Source organism: Indicator indicator, chromosome 21, assembly GCF_027791375.1.
Source record: "Indicator indicator isolate 239-I01 chromosome 21, UM_Iind_1.1, whole genome shotgun sequence".
In the NCBI taxonomy this organism is placed as follows: Eukaryota; Metazoa; Chordata; class Aves; order Piciformes; family Indicatoridae; genus Indicator; species Indicator indicator.
Genome location: NC_072030.1, coordinates 18,449,784 through 18,465,467, shown reverse-complemented (window position 1 = coordinate 18,465,467; position 15,684 = coordinate 18,449,784). Strand labels below are relative to the sequence as shown.

The window sequence follows — 15,684 nt, the reverse complement described above, 5'->3', positions numbered from 1 at the left end:
AGACCTCCTCCAGTCCACCGGTACCCTGACACAGAGGCTGTTTGGCTCAAGTTCAAAGACCAAGGGGACTGAGCAGCTCAGAAAGCTCCTGGATTCAACTTCTTAAAAGATTCATGGGCGAGTTTCTGGCCAGCTTGTGGCAGTCAGCATGATGAAGATTGGCTTTTGAACAGGAGAGTCAGGTCTTGTTCTGGAGAAACCTGCAGCTGGAGTAAGGGTGAGAGAAGCAGGCCCCTAAAAGGAGAGATTTCTATACTGAACAGATCATTAATTTGTCCCAGGTGCCTGGGTAGGAGGGTAGAACATCACAGCCCTGCTGACAGATGGGGGAACAATCTCATAACATAAGATGGTGATGCTGGTGATGAGAGGACAGGATTTGTACTGGTGCTGCTGGATTTGCCTTGTGAAAGCTGGGCTCCCATCTTGGGCATACCACAAAATCCCAGCATGGTGGGGTTGGGAGGGACCTCTGGAGATCATTCAATCCAACCCCCACTGCTAAAACAGGGCCCCCACAGCAGCTTGCCCAGGAGCACAATGGCCAGGGGCATTTGGAAGCTCTCCAAAGGAGGAGACTCCACAACCTCTTTGGGAAGCCTGTGCAAAGAAGTTTTTCCTTATATTCTTCCTTATGTTTCCTCCTGGATTCCAGTTTGTTCCCACTGCCCCTTGTGCTGTCACTGGGCACAAAATTCTGGCCCCATCCTCTTACCCTCCAGCTGTTAGCTCTTGCTGAGCATTGCTCAGATCCCCTCTGGGGCTGCTCTTCTCCAGGCTCTCAGCCCCACGGCTCTCAGCCTTTGCTCCTCACAGAGATGCTCCAGGCCCCTCAGCAGCTTTTCAGCCTCCCCTGGACTCTCTCCAGCAGTTCCCTGTCTCTCTGGATCTGGGGAGCCCAGAACTGGACACAGTGCTCCAGCTGTGATATCAGGAGGTGTTGTAGGCAGCCAGGAGCTGGTGTGCGTGGTTGGCAAGAGGAGAAACCCAGCAATGGAGCAGGATGGAAAAATCACTGTTAAACTGTTCTGAACCTGTGGTTACTGAAAGAAGTTTCACTCCGTGCTTTGTAACCAGGAGCTTGTCACCTGAAAGAAAGTTAGGTTTGCTGTAGGACACCTGCAGGGTCACAGACTGGGGACAGCTGATGGCTTTTTGGAGGAAAAAGATGATGTGCACCCACACAAGCCATTTGGTTAGCTCAGAAGAGCAGAGCTAAGGGCAGAGTGGCTGAGCAGTGCAAGAGATGCTTTTGCCTTCTTTCTCTCTGTGCAGGTGACTTGGTGTCACGAGCCATGCACCACATGCAGTGCCTGAACACCGTCCGCCCAGGCATGAGCCCCATGCGGCAGCCCCGGCAGCAGCAACCCATCTCCTGGGCTCCTGATGCTCTCCACACCCTCTACTACTTCCTGCGCTGTCCTCAGATGGAGTCCATGGAGAACCCCAACCTGGACCCTCCCCGAATGACACTGAACAACGAGCGGTGAGTTGGTCGCTCGGCCGCGCCGTGCGCGCACTTCAGCTGCGAAGCTCTCCTTGGGCCGAGCGCTCCGTGTGCAGGGCAGTGCTGGGGACTGCTGCCTGGCAGCCAGCAGTGATCCTGCAGCCAGGCCAGGCTCTGTGGTCAGCAGGGCCAAGTTTACGAAGCCTTGGAGCCGGGACTGGAAAGTGAGAGCTGTTTTTTCATGCAGTCTTTCCGAGCGAGGCAGAGTCCTGCTGCTGCCAACAAGGCTTGGCCAGAGAGGCTGCCAAAAGTCCATGTGGTTGCCTAAAGCAGTAAAGACCTCACCAAAGAAAATGTTACTTTCTGAATAGCACCAATTAACAATTGTCAGCCTTCTCAGGAAAAGCAGCCTCGTTTGCTGTGGAAAGGTTTGGAGGGATTTGTGATCATCTTTCTTAAGGGTGACTTGAGTTTACGCTGTGTGTCTGGTATAGGGAGCAAGCACCTCCAGGGAGAGTAGTGCAGTGGGGCCCTCTGCCTTCTGCCAGCACCTGAACTAACTCTGAAAGCAGGTCCCATTATTAGAGTGGGCAGAAACTTTCCAGGGGGATGTAGTTTTCTGGTGGAAACCTCCCTGGTTTCCTTCCTATCCAGCTCCTTGGCAGTCCACCTGACGGGCTGGTGGCAGTCTCAGAGCCCTGGTCACAGCTGGAGTTCCTGGACAGGTCAGGCAGCTCCTCAGCTCCAAGGCAGACTGGTATCTGGTTGCCTTGCAGTTGCATCCTGTCTCTCTAGACTTCTTAAGTTTCCCATTTGAAATGCATATCCAGTTTTACATTCAGCTCAGAAATCAGGTTCAGGTTGGGTATTAGGAAAACTTTCTTCCCAGAGAGGGTTCTCAGGCATTGGAACAGGCTGCCCAGGGAGGTGATGGAGTTACCATTCCTGGAGGAGTTTTAAAAGATGCTTGGATGTGGTGCTCTTGGGCATGGTTTAGGTGTAGTGGTGTAGTAGTAGTGCTGGGATTGTGAGCAGTTGGACTTGGTGATCTCAAAGGTCTCTTCCAACCTAACAGTTCTATGAATTCAGTGAAGTTGAATAAAATAGGAATCGGAAGAGACTCAGAGCCCTTTTGGGATCACTAATCTCCATCAAATTCCCGGTGCAAGGTGGTTGGTCTTGTGTTTCATGTTTGCTCACTGTGCAAAAAGAGAGATGTTGTGAGGCCAGATTCTGTGAGGTTGGACCTCCAGTTCCCACAGTTGTCAGCTGAAGCTGCTGACTTGCTCATATATCAGAAGTGTAGATGAAGCCCTCCTGTGCTGTGTTCTTTTCAGTGCTCTCAGTATGATGATGTTGCTGCAGCTACTTGTTTTGTACACTGAGGATAATAAATGAGTTAAATCAGGAGTGCAGGTTTCTCTCCAATTGCTCCCAAACAATGCTTTTCACATGGTTCATTGGAGTGGTTTTGGAGTGCAGGCTGCAACTCTATTTTGTTTTAAAATCCTCCCTAGATCCTGTGCAGCTGGTGTAAGGGAAATTTCTGCCATTCTTTATTTTCTGACCAGTGCTTAGCTGTAAAGGAAATTACAGAGGGCATATTAAAACAGAGCAAAACCTGACATTAGAGGAAAAAGAGAACCTGAGGACTATCAGGTTAAACAGGCTGGCCAGAGAGGTTGTGGAGTCTCCTTCTCTGGAGACTTTCAAGCCCCATCTGGATGTGTTCCTGTGCCACTGGTGCTGGATTCTCTGGTCCTGCTCTGGCCAGGGGGGTTGGACTTGATGATCTCCTGAGGTCCCTTCCAACCCCTGACATCCTGTGAGCCTGTGAATTGGCTTTGAAAGTTTATGAAACCTGGAAATGAAACGAATACTGCCCAGCAGAGCAAAAATTAACATCCAAGCCTCCCTTGCATTTGCTCCAAGGTAGTGGTTGTATGAGTCTGGCTGTACTGAGCTCTGGGCACTGTGTTTAGCATAGCCAGCTGGGCACATGTTGCCAGCTGCACTTCATGCAGGAGACAGTTGATTTGTCATAGCTTAAGAGGAGAGATAGTTGAGGCTGTGTGTGGGGAGCTGGACTCGTGGCATGACAGATGAGGACATTGACCTAACGTGACTTGGAGAGGCTTTGCAGCTCAGTTCTTTCATTCTCTCCTGAGCTGTGCTCAATCAGCTGCGGATCCCATGCTGCTCTTTTGTGCCTTTGTGCTCTCTGGAACACCCTTGTCATGTGCAATGCAATCCCAGTGTGTGTGCAGCTGACAAAATCTGGGTCACAAGCAAGGACAGCAGTGCTGACCTGTGCTACAGTCCCCAGGCTCCTGTGGGAGCAGTGATAGCACTGCTGCACAGCACTCCTGGGCAAGGAGAGGCTCTGAGAGCTGCACACGTGGTAAAAGCTGATCTTGGGAAGATCTGTGGAAGGAGCTGAGGTTGTTTAGTCCATCTGGAGACCTGGCAACCTTCTGTCCTCCTTGCCTGGCTGTCTGTTTGTAAGCTTTCTGCATGTCACACTGATGCAAAGTGCTGTGGGAATCAGAGCACTGCAGGGGCTGGGTGGTCTGCACAGGTGAGGGCAGCATAGTTCTGAACCCATGGGTGATGGAGGGCTTCATGTGCCATAAAGGGCTGTGAAAAACCTCACCGAGCTGCTCAGCTTAGCCTGCAGCAGACTGTACAAGGTATGAAAAGACACACTCTGCACTTAGGGGTGCAAGGCACCCCTTGAGCAGAGCCAGCTCTGTGCCTTATCCATGCTCTACACCTTGGCTGCTGAAGACTTGAGGTGAGTAAAAGTGTCCTGCAGGAGTGAAGTGAATGCAGTCATCTCCAGAGCTTGCAGATTGAAGACCTTTCTCTTTTGGCTCCTAGCAAGCAAATAGTTTGGGACACCAATAGACTGAAACTGCAGGAAATTTGTGGGTTGGTTATGGCTGGTTCTGATATTTCCCTCCAGGTAAAGGCATTGCAGCAGCAGAAGAGGAGGCAGGATTGGAGAGAAAGCAGAGAGGCATTTTAGCCACAAGATAGGAAACTCTTCCACAATGAATGCAGTCCCTGGATGTTTGACCAAGCCAGGACCCACTTGGAACCCCCAAATGATCTTATGCACTGCATGGACACTAAACCAGCTGCTCTTTTGTGTCAAATAGGCCACCTGAGGAAGTGCAAACACAGAGTGCCACTTGTGCAACACTTTGGCAAAGGAATTAGACCCTGAGGTGAGAGCAAGCTGCTTTCCACAGCATATACACACTTGGGGGCTGGCAGCTTGTCTGTGTCATCAGACAGCACATCTACCTTTGTGCTACAGAAAAGTCTCTCTGCTGGGTAGTCAGGCTTTGGGAGTTTCTGAGATCACTGTTATGGTGTCAGGGGTCAAACAGTGTGGTTTGGGACAACAAAGAGTGAGCAGAAAAGTGGTGCTCCCCCTCTCTGGGCTCTCTTTCTGGTCTGGGTTTTTTTCCTATTGCTTATGTCAAGCTGGCTGAGCTTGGGAGCACTCCACAGGCTGAGATCATGTCCCAGAGCAGCAGAGCACATTTGCTGGAATTCTTTGGGATACTGGGTCTTGAGAAGGGCCATCCAAAGGTAAATGAAGTTTCTTTATCACTTTTCCCCAAGGGGAATATAAAAGCTTTTCTCTTCTGTCAGTGAGACTTAGCTTAAGGAGTGTTGGTCTGCTCCTTGAGGAGCACAACTGGAGGTCAGTGCAGTGGTGGCATTTTACAACTGGGTGGACTACTCTGCCCTAGGTTAACCAACACAACATTGACTGCCCTCATCCCATCTCTTTTTGACTAGGTAGCAAAGTGTGTAGGATCTAATGCTTCAGAACAGGCAAAAAAAGGTTGGCTCCTGCTTCCTTGTGTAGCTGAGCAGTTTGTGTCTTTGCTTGGCTGAGCTTCCTCCTCTTCCAGATACCTTCTTTAAACACCTGTAAGTTGTGTTGGCCTGTTGTTGATTTTGCTGGTCTGTAGAATGTTCTGAAAGTGATTCTGGGCTTGTCCATCACAGCCTCACAGGATGCCAGGGGTTGTAAGGGACTTCAAGAGATCGAGTCCAACTCCCCTGCCAGATCAGGACCAGAGAATCCAGCACAGGTCACACAGGAAGGTATCCAGATGGGGCTGGAAAGCCTCTAGTGAAGGAGACTCCACAACCTCTCTGGGCAGCCTGTCCCAGTGCTCTGTGAGCCTCACAGTGAGGAAGTTCCTCCTCATGTGAGGTGGAACCTCCTGTGCTGGAGTTTGTATCCATTGCCCCTTGTCCTGTGACTCTCATGGATCTGACCCTGTCCTTAGCCATCCATGTGCCAGGTTTTACATCTCTCTGAGCTTGCTGGTGCATTGTTTGGTGTCCAAATGTCAGTCAGTATAAAACAATTTACATCAGCAGAAGCACAGAGCCTATACCCATCTGACTGTCAGGAAAAATCCAGGAAAATGCTGCTGAAATTCCAGGGATGATGTTGGATTTGTCAGCTGCCAGCAGTAAAATTTGGGGCTAGGCCAGTCTGATGGAAATTCAGAGCTCTGCAGCTGGAAAAGCTGTGGACACTGCAACAAGCCAAGGGCCACCAGTTGGGCCACCTTGTAAAGAAGAGAAATCTTCATTCTGTTTTCCAGCACCTAGAAACCTTGCTTCAGGTTTACCACTTCCCTAGAGGACTCTGGTTTGTGATGTGATTGTATTCAAAGCTGGGCTCACTGTTTCTCCCTTGTCTCATGAAAACCTTCAGGAGGAGGCTGCTGCTCCTTCTGCTTGAGCTGGATGGCTCTTACCTACAAAGTGAACATTGTATGGAGGGGCACCCAAGGGACCTAAAAGTTTTTCTGCTCCCATGACAGCTGTTACCTCCCATGATCCAGGGCCTGTGGATAAGCATCTGTGATGGTTTGAAACTGTCTTTTTAATTTTTCCTTGCAAAGTTCAGAACAGAGAAAGTGAAAGAATGTAAATAAGTCACTATTGGGTGTAAGAAAGCAAAATAACGATTGTTCTAAACACTTCCATTGGATAGATAGAAATGTTTAAGAACTATTACCCAAAACAAAGTAGGCACTCTGCACATTCTGCGTTCTGCAGTGGGGGCAGTTGCTGGGCTGTCTGGCTGCTGTTTCTTCTTCTCTTCTGGCTGAAGATAACACACTGACCTTGGCAGCTAAGTTAACAACTTTCTGCTTAACTAACTCTGCTTCTCTGTCCAGGGGGATCTGGGGGGAAGCTCCTGGGAGAGAGAGAGGCCCCTTTGGGAGGGTCCCCTTGGGGGGAAGCAAAGGGAGCTTGGTTGTGCTTTTCTGTTGATTGCATATATTTGTGAATGTTGTGAATTTTGTATATTTGTACATATTCATTGCATTTCATTGTAGATTTTAGACTCTGCTTGTAAATACAGCCTTCATTTGCTTCCAGACTGAGCTAGCCTGGTTATTGTTGGGGGGGGGGGGGGGAATTTCAGCTCACACCGACACAGCATCCAAACCATATTCTTCAGGAGGTTCTAGAAATGGATGAGTGCCTGCTTGCTTGTGCCACATTAGCTGGGCAGCAGGAGGATGGAGCTGAGCTCTTCTCTTGGGTTTTCCCTCTGTGGACTATTTCCAGCAGTGCCTGCTTGGAAAGATTCTTTATTGGGAAAGGATGAAAAGTGCCTCTGACCTTGGCAGAAGGAAGGATTGTAGCCCTGCCATGCTATTTCTGAGTGGTGTTTGCTCAACTGCTGTGTTCTGCTGACAGCTGAGCTGTTGATTTAAATGGGCATTGGCTAGAAAACTTCATCTTTTTGGTCTTGGATTGTACAATGCAAGGTAATCCTGGCTAGAGTGGAAACAGGCATAGAACAGAATTAATAGCTCCTGATAGTGTTAGAATCCTGTCCAAACATCCCTGGGGTCAGTTGTGATCAGGTTTGATTCCTGGCCTGTTACGCTCTTAGATTCAAACTCATCCATGCCCAGACCAGACTGAGCAGCACCATGGCCTCCTGATCCTACTTTATTTTCATACTTTGTGAAATTCAATATCTCCTCAGATACATCAGAGGCAAACTATTGACTTCTCTTGAGAGAAAAAGAATCTCCATGGAGTTTCTCTTCTGCTTTCCTACAGTGCTGCTTTCCAGAGCTTTCTGGCAGTTTCCCTAGCAAGAATTTTGCAGTGGTTAGAATCACGGAATCATAAAATTGTTTGTGTTGGAAAAGACCTCTAAGATCCTGGAGTCCAACCATCAGTCTAACAGCACCATGGCCACTGAACCATGTCCTCAAGTGCAGTGTCCACACGTGGTCACCTCCAGGCATGGGGACTCCACCACCCCCCTGGGCAGCCTGTTCCAGTCCCTGGCCACTCTTGCAGCAAAGACATTTTTTCCAGCCTTCAACCTAACCCTCCCCTGGCACAATTTCAGGCCATTTCCTCTGGCTCTATCACCTGAGACTGGGGAGAAGAGACCAACCCCCACCTCACTGCAACCTTCTTTCAGAGCCTTTTGTGCTGTGGCTTTTTCTGAATCCACCTCCTCACCACACCTTTTGAAAAAGCATTGCTTTAGTTTTGCTTAGTTCCTTCTGACTTGATTCCCTCTAGGTGCACCATTAGAAGTAATCAGAGCCTTCAGCTCTCCCTCACACTTAACTGCTTTCTTCCCCCCACGTTCAGAAAATCCCTGGCACAAATAAATGTTCCTTCTGGAACTGCTTGGGACAGGAGGAGTTTAGTTCCATGGATCCAATTTCTACAGCAATATCAATTCCTATTACAGCAAATACTCAAGTCCCAGTTATTAATGGGAATTGTCTCCAGAAAAATCTTGCTCTCTGTTGCATGGGCATCCAGCTGGCAGGAAAAGAAAGAAAATCAGGAATTTCCTGCAGAGCCCTGCTACCTGTGTTGAGCTTCATCCTCAGCATCCCCAAGAAGAGAGCATCACTGAGACATATCACTGCTTTCAGGGCTGCTTGAGGCTGTCCAGGACAAATCTTTTCTCCAGATGGATGTTTCCAGACTCTCACTGATCTGTCATGAGGCTTTTTTCCTCCCCTCTACTCTTTTTAACTGCAGCTTTATGGAATTTTAAGTGCAATAGCTACATCATTGTCTGTCTTTTAGATTTATCTGTGGCCTAGCCTTTCATAATTCAAATTTAATGTATTTATGTCTGAATTCTTGTATTTTATAGCTGTGTCTCATTGTTACCAGGCTGCATCAGGAACAGAAATTGATACTCTTAGTTCCATGAGCTGTCCCTTTGAAAAGGTCTGCAGTAAAATAAGTTCTGAGACCTCTTGTCTGAGAGATTTTAATACCTTCCATTTTATCTACAGCTGCCTCACCAGTCCAGAATAGGTACATAAGAATCATTCATTAGATCCTGATTCATTTGCCTTGGGAGAGAATAATGCTCTAATCAGAGCCTGGTGCTTAGCAGTACTGAAATCCACCCAGAATAGCCCTGAAGTCAGCAAGGTGGTTACAGAAAGATGTGGCAGTGAGCAAAACCAGAAGTGGGGAGATTCAGATTGGATGTTAGGAAGAAGTTCTTCCCCATGAGGGTGGTGAGAGACTGGCAGAGGTTGCCCAGAGAGGTGGTGGAAGCCTCATCCCTGGAGGTGTTTAAGGCCAGGCTGGATGTGGCTGTGAGCAACCTGCTGTGGTGTGAGGTGTCCCTGCCTATGGCAGGGGATTGGAACTGGCTGAGCCTTGAGGTCCCTTCCAACCCTGACAATTCTATGAAACAAAAAACGTGTCCTTCTTTGTTTGCTATTGCTGCAAGCTGTTGGTAAACTTCTTAGAAGAAGGCTATGAGCAGAGATCAGTTTCCTTCACCAGCACTAAGGAGAGAAGTTGTTACCGTGGGGGTTTTGCCTGTTTCAGACTTAACTGTGATTTTTGAGGTGCTTACAAGGAAGCTGGAGTGACTAGCCTTATGTCAGAGGCCAAGAATCTGTTTCCAGGTCTATCTGCTGATTAAAATTAACTGTTCCTCAAATCACAGAATTGTCAGGGTTGAAAGAGATCTTTAAGATCCCAAGTCACCACTAAGCCTTCTTCAAGAAATGTGTGGAGATGACACTTTGGGACATGGTTTAGAGGCCATGGTGGTCTCAGGTGGATGCTTGGACTCCATGATCTTGGGGATCTTTCCCACCCCTGTGAGTCTGCATTCCTGAGCAATTCCCTGGCAGTGCTACTGCAGCCCCTGGGCAGGATGGTGCTCATGTTGAGCCCATACTAAACAGTTGCATATGGAACATTTTGCCCAGTTTTGAGAAGTGAAATACCTAACATTCAACAGGGGAACTCAGCACCTTTCTCACACTTTGGTGAGCAGCTTTCACCTTCCTTCCTCTTCACAGTGCCACCTCAGCACATAGCTCAGCAGTAACCTTCAGCCACTAAACCCCAGTAATGCTCAGAAACTACTGACTGGTTAACAGAGTCAGAGCCTGGGCTTGTGGGACTCCTCTACATGTCCTGCTGGCATCCTAACTGAAAGCCTGAAGGGAAATCCAGGGTGAAATTACTCTGGGCACCAAACCATTGGGTATCTGAAGTGAATTAAACCCAAGCCACATTCAAGGCAGTAGATGACAGGCAGTAGATATCTTTGGCTTCCTGGAAATATTCCTGAGTTTGCCTGGCACCAGCTCTTGAGGTGTTTTGAAGTGTCTTTTTTCTTCTTTTTTTAATTTTTCATTTCTTTATAGTTTAAAGATTGCAGCAATTGGAATGTGAGGGATGACCTTGGCAGTGGAGAAGGGAATTAATTGCAGACCCTGAGGAGTGAATTCATCCAACTGCTGAAACAGGCAGTTCAGTCTACCCTGGATTAGATTATTTTCATCCCCCATCTCTCTTTTATGTTGTTTGTATAAACAAAGTGTGTAGCTCACACCTGGGACAGCCTGGCCTGTCTTCTATACTGCTGGCTGCAAGTAATTTGTAGTGTTACTGGAGTGCATCCAAAGTAGCTTCCAAAGTGTCTTCTGATCTTTCTGTATCAGAGCAGGGGTGTGGTGCAAACAGATTATTTAAATCCTCTGCAAACCTGTACACAAAATGGAACAGCACAGAGCAGACTTAATGGAGAGTACAGAGACTGCCTCCTCCCTCCAGCAGCCTTGATGCTGGTGGTAAGAAAGAGCACACAGAGAGCTAATGGCTCTCTGTGATGCCATCTGCCAAACCTCAGGCTCCTAGGCTGCCTTGAAGCCTTGCCCTGCTTATGCACTGAGGGTCCACAGCTAAATGTGAGGAGTCTGAGGTGTTGCAGATGCAGCAGGGACAGGTCACCTGAAAGTACCAATCCCACATGGGTCTGGGCAACCTGCTCGAGCTGACCCTGGGTTGGAGTAAGGAACTAACTCTTTTTTGCTTAACTGAGCTCCAGGAGTGTCTTGAAGCCTCAACTGATCTGTACTTCTGTAGTTCTACTGACAGTGGAGAGGTTTTTTACCTGTATCAGCCCTGTGTCTGGAACCTGTCTAGGTCAGGTTGTTTGGGTCTCTGAACAACCTGCTCTAGTTGCAGATGTCTCTGCTGCCTGCAGGAGGATTGGTCTGGATGACCTTTTAAAGGTCCTTTCCAACACAAACCAATCTGTGATTCAGGCAGGCAGCAGGCAGTAGGTGGTCCTGATTACCTACCTGGAGAAGTCCTAAGTCATTTAGCAGTCTTTGTCCTGTCAGTTACAAACCATTTGTTTGGAAACCACTAATTCTGCTTTCCCAGGCAGTTTGCAGTAGCCACTGGAGGTTGCTGGAAATCCCCAGAAAGGCTCTTTGACCTCAGACATTTCTGGTGACCGTGCCCTGGTTGTAGAAATGTTTGCAAACTGTGTTGATTGATGGTCTTTGCCTGTCTTGTTCAGTGATGAAGAGATGACAGCTACTGTGCATGTGTGTGTGTCCTGCCACCCTGCAATTACTACAACTGCAGCTACAGTAATCACTGTAACTGCTGTGAAGTAGTCTGTGTGAAGTGCTTGGCTTCTGCTCTTCACTTTCCATCTGTTAAAATAAAAAAAAAAAAGTGAGGGGAAAAAAAAACAAGGGGAAAACCTGGCAGTGAGCTGCCTGCTTTCTCAGGGCTGGTGCAAGCTGAAATCTTCAGTGCCTGTAGGCACCCTTTGTGGTGTTTGTTGTTGGCTGTTTCATGATGAGAAGGCTCAGCAGAAAGCTAGCATCCAAAATGAACAAAAAGTATTGCAGGGAAACTTAAAACAAGGCTGTGGGAGCATGTGTCCTTCAAGAGGCTTTCTAGAAACACAGAAATGAGTAAGACAAAGTCTCCTGCCTTCTTTTTCCACCTGAGACTGACTGAGAATCTCAATTTCTCTACCTGACTTGCTTGTCTGCTGTCATTTAATATCAAAGCATTACAGAATGGTGAGGGCTGGAAGGGATCTCTGGAGAGCCTGTTCCAGGGCTCCAGCATTGCCAAAATAAAGAAGTTTCTCCTTAAGTTCAAGTGAACTTGCTGTGTTCTCTATTGTACCTGATGTCTCTTGTCCTATCAGTGGCTACCACTGAGGAGAGCCCAACCTCATCCTCCTGCCCCCCACAGGTCCTTCAGCTCTTGCTGAGCATTGATCAGATCCCCTCTCAGGCTGCTCTTCCCCAGGCTAAACAGCGCCAGGGCTCTCAGCCTTTCTTCCTAAGAGATGCTCCAGGCCCCTGATCATCCTTGTAGCCCCCACTGGACTCTCTTCCCTGTCACTCTTGAACTGGAGACCCCAGACCTGGGTGCAGTACTCTAGGAGCAGCCTCACTAGGGGCTAGAGGGGTCCTAGCTCCTTTTTTTTCAGCCTGTCTCCATTTTCCTTCCATTTTCCTAGGCTTAGATCCTTAAAGGTAGTACTATGGTACCAACATAGTGCTCTTGTAACTGACAGAAGAGCAGAGCAGTGGGTGTGGCTGGAAGGTTCTGAGCATGTTGCAGAGGATGATGATGGTGACAAGCCAATGAGTTTCTTCTTCAGCAATTGCTGAACATTCCAACTGGAGTTAATGTGTTTCCTATGGGAGTGAATTGCAGCCCTCCCTTGCAGGACCTGCCTGTTTCCTGAGGAAGGGGCTTGCTGTGACTAAAAAGACAATTCTGAGCTTTTGCTGTGCAGCAGCCAGGGCTGGCAGGTTGTGGGGGTTTGCTCCTATTGTTCCTGACATCTTTCTACCAGAGAGAGCTAAGAGCTCAGCTCTTCTGAAGAGTAAATATTTCTGGGTATAATTTATGATAATAGCAACAATTTCTTTCTCTTTGACCCTGTGGGGATTAGAACTAAGCTTTCCCTGGGGTTTGGTCTGGCTCTGGTTTGCTTCCTTTTTGAAGGAGACCCTGGCAGTTTGCACTTCCTCATCCTACAACTACCTGAGTCCCTGTGCTGCCATGGCCTGGTGGCCCTAGCCCCTGCTGTTTTCATCATGCTTGTACAGTAAATGCTGACCTGGCTCTTGTAACAAGCATGTCTGCTCTGCAAGACAAATCCTATTCAAATGAGTTGCATGTCTGAGCTGATTCAGCTTCGTGGATGCTTCTGGGGCTCAGCAACCTTGTGTTGATACCCTGCCTGCTGGTCTAACGTGTTTGAGAGAGAGGGAAGAGACCAAGGTGTGTTTGGCTCTTGCAGTGTGCCTCTGGAGGGATGCTGCTGAAAGTGGCATTTTCAGTCTGGAGTCAGGCTGCTGGGAAGTTCAGTTCCAGTAGAGAGATTCCACTCAAGCTCTTTCTTCCATGGGTCAGAAAGTATCTCCTAATGGCTAGAGAACAGAGAGGGCAGACAGAAGCTCTAAGCTTTTATGCCTGGAAAACTCTCTGCTACTGTAAGGAATTCACTTAGCTATTCCTCACCTCTTCTACTTCTTCAGAGAGGCAAAAGTTCCTCTCAGAGAAACGTGAGGTCCTTCTGAGACCTTCAGAAGTGCTAGGATTTTCCAGCAGGGAAGGATGAGATGTCCATGATGCAGTACTGGGAGAAGGCAGTTAAGCTGGTTGAGAGGAACATAAGCACATTAGCCTGAAGTGCTACCAGGCCTAATGTCATCTGCTTAGAAGGTATCTTAATTGCAATTGTGCTGCTTCCAGCATCACTGAGTGATTAAGAGTTACCTTTGTGCAGCACTGCACTGTGTCAGGTAGTCAGTGCTCAGTTCCCTCTCCTGGCTGCCAAACTCTTCAGGAAAGCTCTCTGAAGAGCTGATGTGATAGAACATAACAGAAACAAATGTTCCTGAAGTGGCTTTCCAACTGGCCATCCCATTCTTTATGCAAGGAGTTCCAACAGTTTAGTTAGCTCAGATTGGAAATTCTTTTAGCCTGCTAAACCCTCTGTTGAGACACTCCAAATGCTCTCAGGTTAAGTGGCCAAATAACTTCAGCTGACTGGACAGGAGGAGCCTTTGCCCTAGCCTCGTGCTGTGTGCTAGCTTGGGCTCTGCCCAGCTTGGTTAGTCAGGGCTCAGGAGTACCTGCTGTGAAGAAAGGCAAATGAAAATGTCTCAATTTTGTTCCTTTGAGGTAAAAACTCTGGGAAGAAAGGTATTTGTTTAACATGTTTCATACATCTTTCATTGGTTTGTTTCTTGATTCCTCTTCCTTTGTGTTTGGGAGGCAGAGCTCTGGGTGTTGGCAGAAAGCTTCATTCATGAGAAGTGTAGAGCAGATGAAGATTTTTCTATTGTACTTTTCTCACCAAGTTGAAAAAGAATAATTGCACATTGGACTTGGTGTGAGAGCTGATGCATGTTTGACACTGTCCTATTTAATATCATTCCCTGATGCTTGGCCAGTGAAGTCCACCTGTCAGGATCTGTGTTCCATTCCTAGTGCAGCACAGGATCCTCCATGTCCATGGGTAAGACCGTTGATGTAAATGACAGTGATTGAAGCATGAAGAGTTTGAAATCAGGAGATTTCACAATATTAAACACCAAATGGAAGAGTGAGGACATTCCTAGTCTGGCATAGGATGGGCTTTATCCCAGCAGTTGTTCTCTTTAAATTCAGGACACAGCTGTTACTATTTCTCCTATTTATCCACTTACACTTATTTAACTTAAGGCAAAATGCAAACACACAACTCATGCTTCCCAGTCAAAACCAGAAAGCCATTCATTCAGCCCTGGCACCAAACATCTTTGCATGAAACACTCTTCACTTCTGCACAGCAGCTCTTCAGTTACTTCAAGACAAGAACTGAGGGACACAGCAGAAGCTCCTCTAAGGGACAGATGAAACCTGCTCCTTGAGCAGCTGGCCAGTGGGACAAGCAATGTTCTCTTGTGAAATAGTCCTCAAACCCATGCCACACTGGCATCCATTCCATCCAGCAGTCATGTTACTCCTCTTTGGGAGCTTTCCTTGAGGACAGAATGTGTCTTTCCTGGTGCTGGTTTAGAGAGGAGGCTGCTGCCTATCCATTCACAAATGATGCCTGCTGTGGGCTCAATTGCCTGCTAGTCAGGAAGAGGACTTTTAAATGTTGGCTCTTTTGGGGACCTTCTACAGCAGCCAGAGCTGTGGGTTGTATAATGACACTCAGGGTTGTATAATGACACCAGCTCTTTTTGTTCACAGGTACTGGTGTGTCCCTCCTGCCTTCATGCTAAAGTAGTTTCTGGAACTTCTCAGATCCCAAAAGCCAAAAGATGACTTAGACTGTCTCTAGGAAAACACTGATGTTGGCATCAGGCAAGAGTGATGCTGCAAGAGGACCATGCTCACAGCGGCATGGCATGGCACAGAAGGGTTGACATCACTCCAGCCACTCAAAAATAGAAACTTCATCAAATTTTGCTTAGTCCCCAAAAGGAAAGAATCCTTCTTTGACCTTGAAATGTTTAGCCTCTCAATATCACTCTGTGTTTGAAAGATTCTCTTTTGGAAATACCACTTAAGCTTTGGCTTGTGCTGTCAGGTAGATGGTAAACATTTCCCTTGGTTCTTGTGAGAACCCTTGCTTTGGGGAGGATTGTCTTTGTTTAGCTGAACAGACTTTTGCAGTTCTAAGTAACACACCTCTCAGTATCCCAGAACTGCATACAACTATTTTTCTTCCTGGCTCTTTGTTCACACAGTTGTAACCCAGCAGCTTCAGGGAGTTTTCAGCAGCAGGGCCATGCTCAGCTCCAGGATTTTACAGCTGGGCTCTGAAGATGAGTCCTGTGAGTCAGCCTGGCAGATTGGCTTTGGCTGCAGCCTCAGCATATGGTTTTAACATATGCACATTG

The 15,684-nt window shown here is 47.7% G+C and overlaps 1 protein-coding gene across 1 annotated transcript in view; it reads left to right on the top strand.

Moving 5' to 3' along the window:
* Window positions 1–15,684, top strand: part of ABTB2 (ankyrin repeat and BTB domain containing 2) — a 120,092-nt gene that overhangs the window by 75,868 nt on the left and 28,540 nt on the right. The window contains exon 3 of the mRNA XM_054390478.1: window positions 1,276–1,486. Coding sequence (XP_054246453.1) covers window positions 1,276–1,486 — 211 coding nt within the window. The remainder of the gene's footprint in view (window positions 1–1,275; window positions 1,487–15,684) is intronic.